The sequence below is a fragment of the Mus caroli genome, unplaced genomic scaffold (genome assembly GCF_978045245.1).
Source record: "Mus caroli unplaced genomic scaffold, Mus_caroli_1 scaffold_16, whole genome shotgun sequence".
Lineage (NCBI taxonomy): Eukaryota > Metazoa > Chordata > Mammalia > Rodentia > Muridae > Mus > Mus caroli.
Genome location: NW_028227271.1, coordinates 66,461,313 through 66,477,705, shown reverse-complemented (window position 1 = coordinate 66,477,705; position 16,393 = coordinate 66,461,313). Strand labels below are relative to the sequence as shown.

Below are 16,393 nucleotides of genomic sequence, written 5' to 3'. Positions count from 1 at the left end.
GATGCTGCTCTATTATAAAGACCGCTGGCTTCCACCATTTAGTGTTACCAGAAAACTGACCAGGGAAGATTAAAATTTTAGCTTGAGTCTTACAGTTGTTACATTTATTAAAGTGAACCTATCTTTACAGCAGATATGTTGTCTGGGAACAAGTGTTAAGTAGTAAAAGAATTCCCTTTGAAACATCCTCTCCAGCCTGTGGCAGTAAGCCAGAGCCACTCCAGAGCATCTTGATAACCACACTGTCGGAGATGCAGGAAGTAGCCAAACTTCAAAAGCTCCAGGGAAGTTCACTGTCTATTTACTAAATTGTTCCCAGCTCTGTTTTACATAGCCTCATTTTATGTGACTTTATTTTACATTTAAACCATTTTATACTTTACTGAATAAAAAAAAAAAAATACACACTACAACCCCTCCACACCCACGCAAAAGAACAAAAAACAAACAAAAAAAAACCCTTACTATGCTCTTACTATTACTAAAAGCATTTTAACCAAAATGGAAGACCTCAGATATCTTGTATTTTAAATATTGCATTATTTTAAATATTTTCTTTTAATAACTATTAAAAATAAACTTACAATTAGGGTCTAAGTGTCCTCGTCATATTTAACAGTTATCAAGCCTGTCAAGTGCACACGAGGGTCATGTTTATGTTTTATTCCTTTTAGACACATTGATGTTTGTTAGCCCTTATTCAGTATATTTAGACATATAAACCAATGTATCACTTTGGCTAATATACATATATCTATTTCAGCATGGTGGTGTATACTTTTTATATCTTAACTGTCAACAGGGCTGAGAATGCCACGTGATTCAGTTTTTTAAAGGAAGTTACATAATAAAAGCACAGTCCCTTTAAACATGAAAACTATCAAAGGCCAGGAGTCCTAAACAGGCACTGAAAAGACAGGTGTCGTTAATTGTTTTTGAATATTTAAGTAACTTAAATATTTAAGTAATTTAAATCCTAATAAGGACTTTTAATTCCTGGTTATCTGACTGAATAAAACTGCTCAGTCCACAAATATAAGGGTATTGGTCCCAGACCACAGAGCATCTTCATAAATAAATAAATAAATAAATAAATAAATAAATAAATGACTGTCACGTAGTTAACTCAAAACTTCTGTGCTGACTAATGATCATACTTCACTTCTACTTGTAAAACGAAAAGGCCTGGCTGGGTGCCATTTAGGAGTCTCTGCTAACTGTAAAATGTGGACTGATTTTCTTAACTTTCTTATAGTTCACATGTATATAAACTTAAAAAAAAAGTATGAATATAACCATGTCAGTGCATTGCCACTAGCTTAAAAAATGTACAACTATATAAATAAAAACTGTTTCTTCAATGTTACTTGACATTTCTTCTGTAATTTATTTAAAAAAGTAAAATGTAACAAGATACTTAAAAAAAAGGCTAGTTACAAAAGTAGTTAAGCTGCTCAAGAACATTTAAAATTGTCCAAAATTTAAAATTTTCAGTAATCATGATCTTATAAAACATTCTACAGTTATCAGAAAGTGCCCAGGCTGAGTACACATAACTGAATCACCTTAGTACAGACGTCTGGTTAGCACTCAAGTGCAGTGTGACCTATCCACCTGCACTGAAACAGGGGTACAAAGAAAAAAAGGTGACTGTGGTAAGGTACTGTGCGTCGGCCCATTTTATGTACAGAAAAGTGCCTCTCTCAAATGAACACATTACATGCAAACTATTAGTGGTATTTAGTATCCTAGAGCTCAATATAGCTAAAATAACCCACACTAAAAGTGAGGTTTTTATAGGTAAAAGTGGTTTTGTCTCTAAAATCCGAATGTCAAGAACTTTTTACAAGTTCCATATACATGATACACAATTACAGCCAACCACAAATAACACCATAAAAAAGCTAAAATGAAAACACAGAACATACTTAATTTTTTATTTTGAAATTCCCTATTCCCTCTATACAAGAACCTTTGCTGAAACACTTTCCACAAAGGCAGCAGTGAATTTTCAGAACATTTTACATTTTTCCCCCTCAGCAAAAAAGATAAATCACAGTGTAAATTATGTTGTTCTGCTGTCATCTTTGGCTGGGGTTAAGACCTAGAAGTTGGCGACTAGCAAACCATCATAGAGAAAAGGTGCCAGTGCTTCTCAGGCCTTTAAGCTACAAACTCAGCAAGGAATGTTTGCATTTAATCTCTTTAAGGTACCACCGGGGGTGGGGTGGGGTGGGGGTTATGACAGCATTAACTTCCATAAACTTTTATAGACAAATGGGAAAAAAAAATCTACAAAATTAGCTAGTAATATTACACAGCAATACACACTTTTTATACTCTACACAAAACCAAAATTCTTGGTCTTAATGGCGAGTAGTAATTTTTGTTTGAGAATCTGTTTAGAGGAATAGAGTGGGACATAAAGTCGAGAAATACAAGTATTTGCAGTAGGAAGATGTTGATCATCTGGTGGTCTTATTGTGATTGAGGGCATAGGCTGAAAACCTTCTTCACTGGCTGGCAATGATGGGCTAGATGTCCAGAAGTAAACCTAAACAAGAATATATAATTACAATGTTGGTTTTAATAGATTAATAGTCACCTTGAATTCCAGCAACATTAACAACCCCACTGTGTAAAACCCAATTTAAAAACTAAAGCCTCACTAATACAACTGCCTAAATATAAGCTAAGGACAACAACAGGCATGTTAATATGGATGGGGAGAAAGCCCAGGAGGCTTCAACCATAAACACATTACTATCAACAATTAAGGAATTTGGGGAGCAGGAGAAATAGTCTTTCCTAGAAAGCACATACATACATACATCCAAATAACATTATACAAACTGAACAAGTTTTACTTATGTGTTTAGAAACATGAGCACACAGAGGCACACAGAGCAAGACAGAGACACAGAAACAGACCCTGAATTTGAAAAAGAGCAAGGGAGGCTTTTGGAGAGAGAAAGAGAAGAAATGATGTAATTATAATCTCAAAACAACTAACAAAATTATCTATTTATTATTATCCCTTAGTTTCAAAATTATTTTCTTGTACTAAAAGACCACAATCAATTATAATGCAATAAACTACATTTAAGAAAAAATGTTCAGGATTAAAGGAGGAAAAAAAGTGTCACATTATGGGTTTTTTGTTGTAACTGTCTTGAGGCTCGAGTTTTCTCATCTGAGACAGGAAGCTATTGTGCCAAACCATCACTAAGAGCCTTTACTATAGCTAAGATCACTGAGTAACTTACTGGGAAAAACGAAAAAAAAAAATTTTTTTTTTTTTTACCAACAATCCCCAGGCTAGTTAAAAAGCCATTTTATATTTTATCTACTAGCAAAATAACAAGATGCTAATTATGATATACAGTAATTTTATAACAATAACTGAATACTGGGAAATATCTACAATGGACCAAATTTCATACAATGACATATGGAATTCTAGCAAAAATTTATTTTGGACAACACATAGTGCCAATGATGCCCAGTAAGTGTCTAATGTTACTCTATTTATTACAAAATATACCAAAAAATGCTTCTTTACAGAAATACGTACTTTATAAATATGAAGTACTCTGAAAGATCTATCCTTCTATACATTCACATACCAATCTTCTAGGACAGAGTTTAATCTATGGTATTTACTTTGTACAACTAAGCACTGAAATAAATCTAATAACTTTATGGAATAACTCAGAAACTTAAGTAATTGGGATTATTTTCTAAGACATAATTGTGTAAGAAACATCATCTTAGAACACTACAAAGGAAAAAGAAGGAGCAAACCCTCTCCAAAAGAACTGGGAACAAAGCTGGTCTCATCCACTCATTGAAGAGGTAAGAAAAGGCTTAATGGGAACAGATTCCAGACTGAGATGGAGCTCGAGAGGTCATCAGGGAATGGACGCTTCTCCAAAAGATCTGAGTCTCATTCCCAGCCCCCAAACACTGACTCAGACCTCTCTCTCTCTCACCCACTCCAGCCCCAGGTGCTCTGACGCCCTCCTCGGGCCTCTGACGACACCACACACATATGGTACACACACATACATGCAGATAAAATACATCAAGGAGAAATGGAAGAGAGAAGGGAGGGAGTGGGGATAAGTGATCAACCAAAGTGGCAGACTTCACAGAACTTTTATCCGTAAACTGTTCTCCAAGAGAGATCCACCATCCCATCCCCGAAAACACACACCCAAAAAACAAACATAAACAAACAAACAACAACAACAACAAAGCATAGCAAACCCCTTGTATTTCATTCTACAAGTCTTGTGAGACTTTTAACTCACCAGGTCCTGCCGTTCTGTCATGCTCATTTTCTCTACTATTGACCAGAACCAACGTTTGAACTGGAGGAGCTTCTCAGCATTTTCTCCTAAGAATATAAATTCAATGTGTTGTTTTAGATGTTGTTTCTTTTGAATACTAGTAAGCTTATATAAACAGAGATACATTGAACTTTAAAGTTTAAGTCCTAACAAGAAATTAAAGCTTTTTGTATAATTGCAAACCCGTACAATTAATTGGGTCATCCTGACTCTGGATGAGTAAGAGAGAAAGTGACCTGTCATCATCAAGGTTGATGTCAACCTCATCCGTAAACCCTGTTCTTCTCCTGTGACTTTAAGCCACAGTGCTCCTCAAACCACTGAGTTATAAGCCACATGAAACCTTTTATAAGATGGAAGAAAAGGACACCAAAGAGTCTACATTTCTACTGGGGGGTGGTGGTGGCAAGGGCGACGCACACCTTTAATCCCAGCACTCGGGAGGCAGATACAGGTGGATTTCTGAGTTCGAGGCCAGCCTGGTCTACAGAGTGAGTTCCAGGACAGCCAGGCTACACAGAGAAACCCTGTCTCGGAAAACAACAACAACAAAAAAAGTGTACATTTCTAAAGTTTTCAAATGATGTAGCTGCTGCTCATCTGCTATCTTTACATATATTGTTTGTCTTCCCTTCAATAGACTGTTTTAAAATGAAACAAAGCCCATTACATAACAACCTATAAATTACCAAACACAAAAGGTTAACACAAAAGTAAAGAAATATCAGTTTAGAATTTTCTGCAATTTGAGTTTGTCATGATGGCACATCTTTAATCCCAGCACTCAGAGCAGAGGCAGATGGGATCTCTGTGGGTTCAAGACCAGCCAATTCTCCATAGACCCTATTTCAAAAAACCTAAAATCTATTCATAATCAACTTCCTATAGCTTTAAATTCAACTACTTTGAATGTCTAAAAAATAAAAAAAACTTCAGGGCAAATCACATACTGAGATAAAGCTTATTTGCAATTTTTTTTGCTTCTAGAATGTTGCCTTTGTCTTTACAATAGTGACCCAGTCACAATTCTACAAAGGAAACATTTATTATTTTTATTACTTTAGCATATAAACAATTTTACTGTGTTCTAAATTAGAGTCATCTTTGTGTTTGGGTGTGAGCATACACACACACATTTTTTTAGACAGGTTCTTCATGTATCTGAAACAGACCTCAAACTTCAAATCCTCCTGCTTTGGCCTCCCATAAGGGACAAAATTAGAATAACCTAAGTCTACGCTACCAAAACCTTTAAAAGTAGTATGAATAATCGAGCAAACCCGGTTGTTTGCAGAGCCTGGGAAAGAGACTCTCCGATGCAGACCTCAGAAGGGCTATGAGCAAGCTCTCAGGCTGTGCAGTTCTCCTACCTGACTCGTCATTGAAGGAAGTAAAACTGATCAGCATCTGCACATTGACTTCACCACAGCCGTTCACCAAGAGCCGGAAGTCCTCAGCTGTTAAGTCTTCTAAGGAGTTTTTTGGAAGCACGTCTAGTAGACCCTTTCTCATTGCCTGGAGAATTTAAATTTTCTCTTTTATTATGAGCAATGCTCTAGTTTCCAAGGCATCAGTTAGTTACACTACTACTACTCAGTGACTAATTTCAGCAGCATTCTCTAAAAACATTAGTTCCTAAAAAATTGAGGAGAAAAAGAGCAGGGCTGCATTGTGACTTCCCTCTTAACAAAGTCAAGAGAAAAAGAGGGAAAAGCTGAGCACAGCAAACAGGCTGCAGTTCAGAAGTTACTTAGTGTTCTTACATCCCAGTAGAAAAGGGAAATTACTTTTTAAATTATACAAATAACACACAGACAGCATATGAGCTAAGTACCACTTCAGTTTGGTAAAAGTGCATTCTAGAAAACAGTAACAACAAACCTCCAAGACTCAAATCCAAATTCTATTGAAAATATACCCAGACCTAAGCTGAATACCTTAGGTGCATTATTTGTTCAATCTTAGCCCCATTTTGCAGAAGGAAACCCATGAACAAAAGTATTAAGTGACCTGCTAATGTGCAGCTAGAAAACAGTGAGTGGAGGACTAACAATCTCAGTATCATAATCCCCAGCTCAAGAATCAGACTATTCATAGTTTACAGAAATTTTATCCTGGAAAGGAAAAGAACGCATTAACACTGCAGGAAGGATGAATGAAAGGGCCTGAATGCAGAGCTGGCCCTTGGGTCCCTGTCTTGAGAACTTCATGTTTGGAATACCCTCTTCCCTGCTGTGACTAGGGCAATGAGCCTTCCGATAGATAACCCAATGTTAGTTGTGTTAACAATATGATAGAAACATGCTTTCCTCTAAAACTGCAGTAATGGCAGCTGGGTGTGCAGCCAGGAAACATTTATATGACTAGCCACCAATAAAAAACTCTGGCTGTGACTCTGAAGGTTCCCGAAGCAATGTTGCACTTTAGTCAACCCATGTCATGCACTGCCCTATAGAGAACAGATTACTGAGCTAATAATCACAATACAAAAACACGAAGTTTCATCACATGACATAGTGCTTTCTAGAAAATACTCACGTGCAATGGCTGTTCTGCAACCACCAACATTCTATGCTCTGCATATTTCCTTACATACTCATATACATTCTGCGGAGTGACTGGTATATTTACACCATTTGGAATAAGTTCGACCTACAAAAAAAATTCAGCAGTGACATTAAAAAGCAATTCTGACAAGCAGTAACAGCTCATGAGAACTTTCTATCTTACTCATTCTTGATTCTTCTTTGTCATCTCCTATGATGCTCATCTCGTGTGTGTGTGTGTGTGTGTGTGTGTGTGTGTGTGTGTGTGTGCATGCACCTTGTCTCAATCTTTCTCTCTTGGTCCCCGCCCCAAACTGTTCTTTATAAAATGAGCCTAACAACCCAATTCTCTTGCAAAAGTCAGAAACTGGGTTTGTTTTACCTGTCCTCCACCCTCTTCTTTACACAGGTCAATTGCAAATGCCAAATCCATTGCTGAGAAAACAGCATCAGCATCTGAACTCTGAGATGCAAGGATCAGTTGTCGTAAACTCTCATACATTACAGGGTCGAAAAAAGCAAAGTCATGCCAGTTGACCTAAGAAAATAATCATAAAAGAGTCAAGAGAAGCATCCTTTTTTGACGCAATAGTAAATTAAAATCGGTGATGACTTTATCTTTTCAGGGAGGGGAAGTGATAAGGATTGAACCCAGGAACTTGTGCATACTAAACAAGTGCTCTACTACTGAGCTATATCCCAGCCCTAATTTTATTTAACTTACAGGTACAGTGATAAAAGAATTTCCCACAAAATACAGAAAACTGCTTTAAAGAGAGAAAAATTAATAAATCTTTGGCTTGGCAATTCATTTAATTTTTTAAAACAGGAATAAAAAAAATTTATTGCTATGAAGTGGAGACAACAGCATGTAGTAGTAGTAGTAGTAGTAGTAGTAGTAGTAGTAGTAGTAGTAGTTTCAAAGTAATTGGGAAAGCCAGCACAATTTATTGGATAATGATTATGTGAATAAGCTGGCTCTTGACTAAATATTTCATATGCTCTTAGTAGTCACCATATGATACAGGTCCAAAAGTGATAAACTGGACTGCTCTGAGAAACTTGGTAACTTACAAAGGTCACACACATCACTGAGTTAAACTGAAGTCTAGCAGATCTCATGAGCTAAAGGGTCAACATATTAGCATTCAGAGCTTTGGTTTTCACTCAAATTCCATGTACAAGAACATTTTAGCTGGAACATGTCAAAACTTAAATTGTAATCTCAACTAAAAAAGAAAATATTTTAATACCCTTGTTTATGATACATTCAGTGGTTTGGTTAAAAGCAATTAATTTGGAACTATAAATGTGATCAAATATCGTGAGATGAGGAGGTAACAGGCCCTAGTGGAGAGGCTTTTGGAATTATTTTGTTGAATGGACACGGTGCACCCATCAAACTGTCTTCTAAAAATTGTATATTTAGTGCTGCTGTCAACTTCTGTTAGAAATGTTTTACAGCAGTCAGTGTGACCGAAGACTCAACTGGTCAAAGGATCAAGAACTGTTGAATGTCTAGCTATAAATAAATGGGAGATCTCTATCACCCTACCCAAGGCTCAGTGTTCACTGTGAAAGAAGTGGGTTGTTAAGAGGTTTGTGTGTGTGTGTGTGTAAGTGAGTGTATGTGTGTAAAAGTCAGAGAAAGCAACACTGTAGAAACTGATATGGAGCATAGCAAGGCTCTTAAAATATCGAACTCAGAAGAGCTGTGATTACCTGCTCAAGACTGGACCATCAATACCCAGTCAACGACTGGAGGGGCTCACAGTGCCCACATCTCCCTAACCATTTATACAATTAATGGCTAATATGGAAGGACAGACCATCTCCTTCAGTGGTTTAACCACTGGTCAAGTGTCCATGCTCCTGTAAACAACCTTCATGATACATAAACCACCAGGTCACAAACAAAAACGAGACATGAAAACACAAGGTGATTAAAGGGAGCAGGAAAGGGATACAACAGAGTGAGAAAATGGGGTGCAATCAAAATCAGTTTACACAGGCAAAAATGTCATAATAATCTCATTATTGTGTATAATTAGTATGTGCTAATAAAACCACTAAAGGGGGTAATTAATAGACTCCAGCTTTAACAATGCTATTTACAGTAGATGTCTGGTACAGCCGTCTCTTTAAAAAGACTGATAATCAATACTTTGTGTCAATTTCTTTATAATAGCTTTAGGGATTGTTCTGATACAGCTAAATTAACAGCACACATTAATCTTGCCAAGCTATCAGACTATCAGCACGTAAAGAAAATAAGCTGATTCTATGAGCCAGAGGAATACCAACCATGTCTGCCTTAGACTCTTGGCCCACAGTGGCACTATCTCCATGCTCTACTGCCACCCACTTGTGACCAATTACAGTGGCATAGGCTTCTGAGCATTGGCACAAAGCTTTACAAAGTTGGCAAGAGAATTTCTCTTCAGTAGCATCGAGGTCTGTCAGGAACCAAGCATAACTCTGTTGTTACCTACTTTACTGCGCCAGCCCCCCATGTACAAAACTATCTATGTCATTAAATACTTGACAATTATTTATGATTATAATGCTTTAATACAAAGTGAATGCTATACAGTATACTATCATTTATTTTGCAAAAGAAAATGCTTACAATTGTAAAAGCAGTTATATGCATCAAACTTACTTTTCTACCAAGCAACACTTTAATTACATGCCTATTCAATGTGATAGGACATAGTTCATTTTGCAACAGACATAGTCCAAGAATCCTAAAAATAAGAACAGAAATATAATTTAAATTCAAAACTAATTACACAACTAGTCCCACATACATAAACATATACATACGTATATAAAATATTTTGAGAAATTCTCCAAGCCTTATTTCTACCTAATATAAAATAGTGTACATATGCAATTTAAAAGATAATAATATATTGTTAGCCATGTGATGACACACCTTTGATTCCACAGCCCTCCGAGGCTAGCAGCCTGGCCTACATAGACAGTTTGCGGCTAGAGGAGTAGCTCAGTCGTAGAGAGCATGATTAGCACGGACAAAGCCCTGGGTTCAATCCCCAGAACCCCATGTCCCCAGATCCAAGTAGTAAGAACAGTTGGTTTACCTGCCGATGTTTCTGAAACAATTCAGCCTTGCTTCTGTGTTTTTGCCAGGTCTCGGAGTATAAAACCCTCTCTTCCCAGGTTGGTAGAACAAGGGAGCGTTGTCATCGCCGTCATCGGTGTCCTCTAAATCCATATCCACTACACTCCTACTAGAGCCATGGCGCTTTCTGTTTTCCTAAGGACAAAGTGATAAGGAATCAGACTCTTTAGCTCATTTTTAAAATGAAATAGTTCTCTGAAATTCAAGGTAAAAGGAAAACAGAACAGCAGTCATATTTAAATGTGTGTGCATAACAGTATTAAAGATAACTTTAGTAAGTACTAAAGGTAAAGCTAACACACACACCTTACGTGTATTACAGCTTTCTCTACCTTTATTTACCTATTTGCTAATTTCTTTACTAATTTATTTTTTGCTTTCTAACTTATTTATTATTGTTTTATGTGTATGGGTGTTTTGCTTGCATGTATGTCTTTGGACGTATTCAAGGCACAGCAGAGGCTAGAACAAGGCAGCAGATTCCCCAGAGACTAGAGATGCAAACAGTTGTGAGCCGCAGGGCTACTGGGAATTGAATCCTGGATCTCTGGAAGAGGAGCAAGGTGATCTGAACTGCTGGGCCATCTTTCCACCTTCTGTATGTTAAATATTATTGTCTGTTATTCAAATAAAAACACGTTGGGATCTCAGGTTAATTGGGAAAATACTTGCCTCGAAAGCAGAAAGCTATGGGTTATCTTCTAATGCATAAAGTAGACATGAGAGAGCATGTATGTAGGAGAATCCCCTGAGTAAATTCCAGGTTAATCTGGGCTAGAGTAAAACCCTGCCTTCAAAACAAAATGAAACAAACAAATCCATTCTTTTACCTTACTGCCTAGAAGGTCCATGTTACTAGCTATAGGGTTCTTGATTGACATTTCTTTCAGCATATGAATGATGAAGTTCTACTGTCCTGGAGAAACTACTATGTGTAGTTTCTGTAAGAAATCCATTGTTTTTCAAATCACTGTTTTCCTGCTTTGAATATTTAATTGTGTTTGGACAGTTTTAGTTCAGGATGCTTGAAATCCACTGGCCTTGAATTTGTAAATCTCCACCTTAGAAGAACTGGCCAGTCTTGACTAGTTCTTGGCATACTGAGTAGTTTAAGAGCTTAGGAAGAGTTGTAGCTGGTACTTTTTGAGTATTAGATGTGACACTAAGTTGTCTTAAACACTGCATTTAGGGGAGGGGGACTTTTTGGTACAAAAGGAATCGAAATGGTCCAATTACACTTGAAAACTGTTGGGTATGCTGTTTCAGTGTATCCTGCATATGCACACCCGAGATACTTGGGCAGTAACTGTCAATGCCTTTGCCATCTTTCGGGTAGGACAAAACAAGGATCAGCTTGACCCTCCTGCTGAAAAGACACTGTACTAGCCATCTGTCAAGCTGAACTGCTCTTTCCAGTTTGTGTGCTGCTAGGCATTTGTTCAGAATGTGCACTTTGTGCTGGTTTTCAGTGGTTACAATGAAAGTGATTACAGGGTGTGTTCCTCTAACTAGCACTAGAAGCTTACTGAGGAAACAAACCACATCACCCCAGTTTCCCATACTCTGCTCCTGTGACATAGTGCTTGCTTTGCAACTTCGACATCAACAGCTTCCTGGAAGAGTGGCTCCTAAGAGTCTATACTGCTTCTTTCCTCTGCTATTCAGTTCCCTGGATCCCTACCGCTCAATTCAGTCTGTGTTCAAACATAAAGAACAAACCAACTAAGTTTTCATTAATGCCTAGCAACCAATTTTATATTTGACTCTGTATAGTACAACTACATGTCTTTCTCTTCTGTACTAGACAACATGAATTGTATTTGCAAAGACAGCTCTTAAATCCTGGGGTGTCTTGGGCAAGGGAGGCTTTGTTGTTGTTCTCATTTTTCATTGACACATGTACTGAAAATCCCTTACCTGTACCTTTTCTGAAGAGTCTAATAATCCGAGGTCCAAAATACTGTCAGCTCCATTTTCCCTAAAAACAAACGAAATCGTTTGACAATCTAGAGAGGTGAAATGTCTAAAATTTAATGTGAAAGTACCTATTCATATTTATTACACATTTAAAAGCCAATTTAGCCCCAAACCATGGAACATGTTTATAATCCTAGTGTTTGGGAGCCTACATTACCCAGGAAACTCAAGGCTAGTTCTTGTGCTACACTGGCAAGGACACTGTTTCAAAAATAAAACAAACAAAAAATCAAAATACAAACAACCCTCCCCCCAAATTCCATTAGCTACACATACAAGACGTGGCTAAGGCTCCCTGATGTAAGATAACACACATAGTAGTCTTTATGGGATGCTAAGACTAGCACAAAGCAAGCAACGCAGAAAGGGCAGAAGAATGCTCAGAACACTGTAACTGGAACCAAATTCTCTAGCATTAAGTCTAATATACTACAACTTAAATCCACTCTTCAATCCATTAAAGCCAGGGGTTAGTTTTGCTCAATAGACAGTATTAAATTAGCAATGCTTACACCTATTTACAAAGTCTTTATAAAAATGCAACTTTCTCTTTTGTATAATGGGCTAAGCTAGTCTCAGTCTGCTTATAGCCCCAAAGACAAGGCAAAGGAATAAAGGAACAATACATAAAAGTCAAGAGAAAAACAGCAGCAGTGACAGCAAGGGAAATCATCAGTAAATCAGCAGCTTTTGAGGTAGACCGTTCAAAGGCCTTAAAAAATGGCTCTTTCATTCTGATATCAGGCCCAAGTGTGTATACTACTTCTACAACTGTATCTAATCCTGTTCCCTATCCAAAATTATGATTAGGAAGACTCGTTACCTAGGGCCAGGGATGGTAACACTGTGCTGATATCTCGTAGAGTGGTTTGAATAAGATCAGCCTCCATAGGCTCATAATATATTTGAATGCTTTGTCATCAGGGAGTGGCACTACTTAAGAAGTCTTAGAAGGATAAGGAGGTATGACCTTGTCTAGACAGTGTGTCACTGGGAGTGAGCTTTGAGGTTTCAAAAGCTCATGCCAAGCTTAGTAGCTCTCTCCCTTCCTGCTGCCAATAGATCAGGGTATTAAACTCTCAGCTACTTTTCCAGTCTGCCACACTCCTCTGCCACGATAATAATAAACTAAACCTTTGAAACTATACACCAGCCCCAACTAAATGCTTCCCTTTGTAAGAGTTGCCTTGACTGTGGTGTCTCTTCACAGCAATAGAACATGACCAAGACGTCTAGAATGTACAAGGTTCACAGTACCATAGACATTTTCATTTAAAGTAATCCAGATTTTAAGCTGGCTGAAAGAGTAAGCCCAACACAGAGGCCATCTAAGCACAGCAGATATTCCTGATGTCACTGTGAGCAGAAGGACTATTTGATATTTTTAGATTTCATATTCAAACAAATATACTTTGCAGAAGGGAAAGAAAACACTTGAACAAAGTTTTAAGGCGGATTTGGAGCCCTAAAAGAAATGTTGTATTTAACAAAAGAAGTTAGGAGATTTCCCCAAAGTTCTTTGAGCGTACTGTAGTCTCCAGTCATGGGTACTCCTACTCCCAATGGAGGAATCTAAGGTCTAACGTCCCATACACTTCTTCCAAATAAAATGTTTCCAAGCCAGAGTCTTTCAAGTCCCACCATTCATGACTCAGAGGCAGGAGGTTAGGGGTGAGAGGCTAGCTTTGTCTTGTGAACAAAGCAAAGCAATTCTAAATACCAAATACCTTCTATAACCTAATCAGCATAAAAAACCCAGCTATTGCACTTTTGAAGACACCACTTTAGAAATGTAAAGAAAGTACTTTGTGTCTTTTAAAGATTTTTAAAAAAAGATTTTTGTGTCTTTTAAAGATGTAGTGCCAAGGCTTAGAAGAAGGCGTGAGATCTTCTGGAACTGGAGGAGCAGATGGTTGTTAGCCACTATCTGGGTCTTAGGAACCAAACCTAAGACCTCTGGGAGAGCAACAAATAGTCCTTCCTAGTCACCAAACCACCTCCAGCCTTGTCATAATTGTTAGGATATGGTGGGAACTGCTGGATCCGGAAACAATGTTGCTGCTGTCGAAACTGAAATGCTATTCCCATCACCCACATTACCGTCCATGTGCAATAATGAGTTCCATGGCCTCGTCGACTCTCGCCCTCAGAGAATCTTCACTTGCTAGAAGGAGAAGCAGCTGAGCTGGGGATAACTCCAACAGCATGCCAGTGATTTTACTTGCAAATGCCTATAAAGGATGAGCAAATGTTACTTTATCACCTTTGCTGCTTTACCTGATGTTAAAAGCTACAATCAAAAGAATGAAAAGACATGAAAAGCTAAAGTAACTCTAACTGTCTTGTGACTAGCAAGACTTTTTTCATGAAACTGCAAGGTCAGACAGCTCTGACACAGGAGGCACAGTCCAGGAACTCGCAGTTTTGTTGGGGCTAGAATATTTGCATGAGCCTTTTTTTAAAAAGGGATTTGAATATTCCAAGTCAACATATATACAATTTCTATAATTTTTGTCTTCCTCAAGGAGCCACACACAACCATTTCGTACCGAAAAAAAAAAAAGGGGGGAGGAAAAAGGTACCTATTACTTAAGGCTGGCTTACTGCAACAATTTTCTGATTTTCTGTTTTATTAGTCTTTTTCGCTACAACGTATGTACATGATTCATAAACACAACTAGTATACAGGTTTCACACTGTATGAGAGAAAATTGATAAAACATTCAAATAGAAATCTTGAGCTATTTTATTACCAGTAAAGGGCTGCCATTTTTTCCCAGCTACAACTTGCTAATACATCATGTCTACTTCCAAAAGTAACAATGATTTGTGCAAGTAAACATATAAGTAAGTATAAATCACAGCAATTAACACAAAGGAATTCAAATTGGGTAGACTTAAAATATATTGAACTAAGCTAGTAGATTCAAGTTGTATAGCTACTTTCAAATAATACACCACTCCTTCTAAATCCCTTATGTCTGTACAGCCATACATAGTCCTCAACCATGTAGCTGCCAAGTAGCTGACAATGAGAGAGGGAGAAAGAGCAGAAAAGAAAGCCAAATAGCCATTTTAATTCAGAAGGGCAAAGGAATTTGCACATGCAGTTAGGAGTGGACGAGTGCCCAGCACTTACGGGCTGCATTGCTTGCACTCGGGGGTAAAGCCTCTCTCCAAGTGCCTGCCGATGAGCTGGAAGAGGGTCAGGGTCATCACTAGGATTCCCCTCAGAAGCAGGTCTGAAAGGCCTGGTGTCAATGGAGAGCTGTCTCCTGAAGTCTCTGTGAAAGGAAGAAAGGTGATGACTCCATGATCAGCACACCTTCATCACTAGAAAACCACAATGCATACAGATGGTGACAACCATGACATCAGGATGGTATGACAGTTAAATACAAAATGTTTGAGAAATACAGATTATCTAGGTTTGTCTCTAAGAATCTACATGTAAGGTATAATTTAATTCTAAGGGAGCAGGACCAAACTCCAAAAGACTATTTAAACAAAAATAAGTGTAACCCATTCGAACAAGAGAAAATTAAAAGTAATACAGTTTGCCACAATTAAAGACTTAATTAAAATAGTAAAGCAAAACTGCAACAAAATGTCAAACTTTAGTGAATAAATAAAAAGGCAGAGTAATTTCAAATGTCCTGGAATTGTTAACACAGAACCTTTCATTAAGTTACAGACTACAGTTACCATGCATTCGTCCAAACAACAAATCTTACATTGATCCACAAAAAGCCTTATCCAACTTGCCTAAAATGCTGGTATTCAGTAACACCTAAAATCCATCATACCTATCCCTGTCTCTCCGAGATCCTGCTCGCAAGCCACTGCTCCTCCTCATTTCCCGTTCTCTCTCTCTCTCCCGGTCTCTCTCACCTCTGTTCCTCAATCTCTGCATTAAACCTAGAAGAAAAGATGAAATACAGCACATTGAGAAAAGTACATGATGAAAATTTTTATATTTCAGTCAATGCTAAAATGAGAAGAACACAAGAAAACATGGCTGCTCAAAATCCTCTGTGCTGCCAGGGGCTTTCTCTTTTTCCGGGTTGTGTGCAGTATGTCGTGTGTGTGTGTGTGTGTGTGTGTGTGTGTGTGTGTCTGTCTGTCTAAGTGCACACATCACAGATGTCTATCACCATGCCTTTTGATACAGCCTCTCTCAGTGCAACTTGTCACTCCACAACAGGTTATAAGCACATGCAAGCCACGCCCAGTTTCTAATGTGCTGGGGATTTGAACTAGAGTCCTCCTGATCTCACAGCTAGCACTATTACTAAACCATTTTCTTAGCTCCTTGGTTTCTAAGGGTTACCGATGGTTGTACATGGCACAGTACACTTCACTTTAATATTTGT

At 37.9% G+C, this 16,393-nt stretch overlaps 1 protein-coding gene across 3 annotated transcripts in view; it reads right to left on the bottom strand.

The window, feature by feature from the left end:
* Positions 1–1,905: 1,905 nt before the first annotated feature.
* Ubr5 (ubiquitin protein ligase E3 component n-recognin 5) overlaps positions 1,906–16,393 on the bottom strand; it is a 114,981-nt gene continuing 100,493 nt past the window's right edge. For 2 of the 3 annotated variants that reach the window (XM_085831908.1, XM_085831910.1), the window contains exons 49-59: positions 15,827–15,938; positions 15,160–15,304; positions 14,121–14,251; positions 11,961–12,021; positions 10,003–10,178; positions 9,561–9,645; positions 7,281–7,436; positions 6,891–7,004; positions 5,723–5,867; positions 4,314–4,399; positions 1,906–2,554 (exon numbers count right to left, since the gene is read on the bottom strand). In XM_085831908.1, the coding sequence (XP_085688034.1) occupies positions 2,342–2,554; positions 4,314–4,399; positions 5,723–5,867; positions 6,891–7,004; positions 7,281–7,436; positions 9,561–9,645; positions 10,003–10,178; positions 11,961–12,021; positions 14,121–14,251; positions 15,160–15,304; positions 15,827–15,938 (1,424 nt within the window). In that variant the 3' untranslated portion in view covers positions 1,906–2,341. The remainder of the gene's footprint in view (positions 2,555–4,313; positions 4,400–5,722; positions 5,868–6,890; positions 7,005–7,280; positions 7,437–9,560; positions 9,646–10,002; positions 10,179–11,960; positions 12,022–14,120; positions 14,252–15,159; positions 15,305–15,826; positions 15,939–16,393) is intronic. The other variant, XM_085831909.1, reaches the window with a different exon arrangement.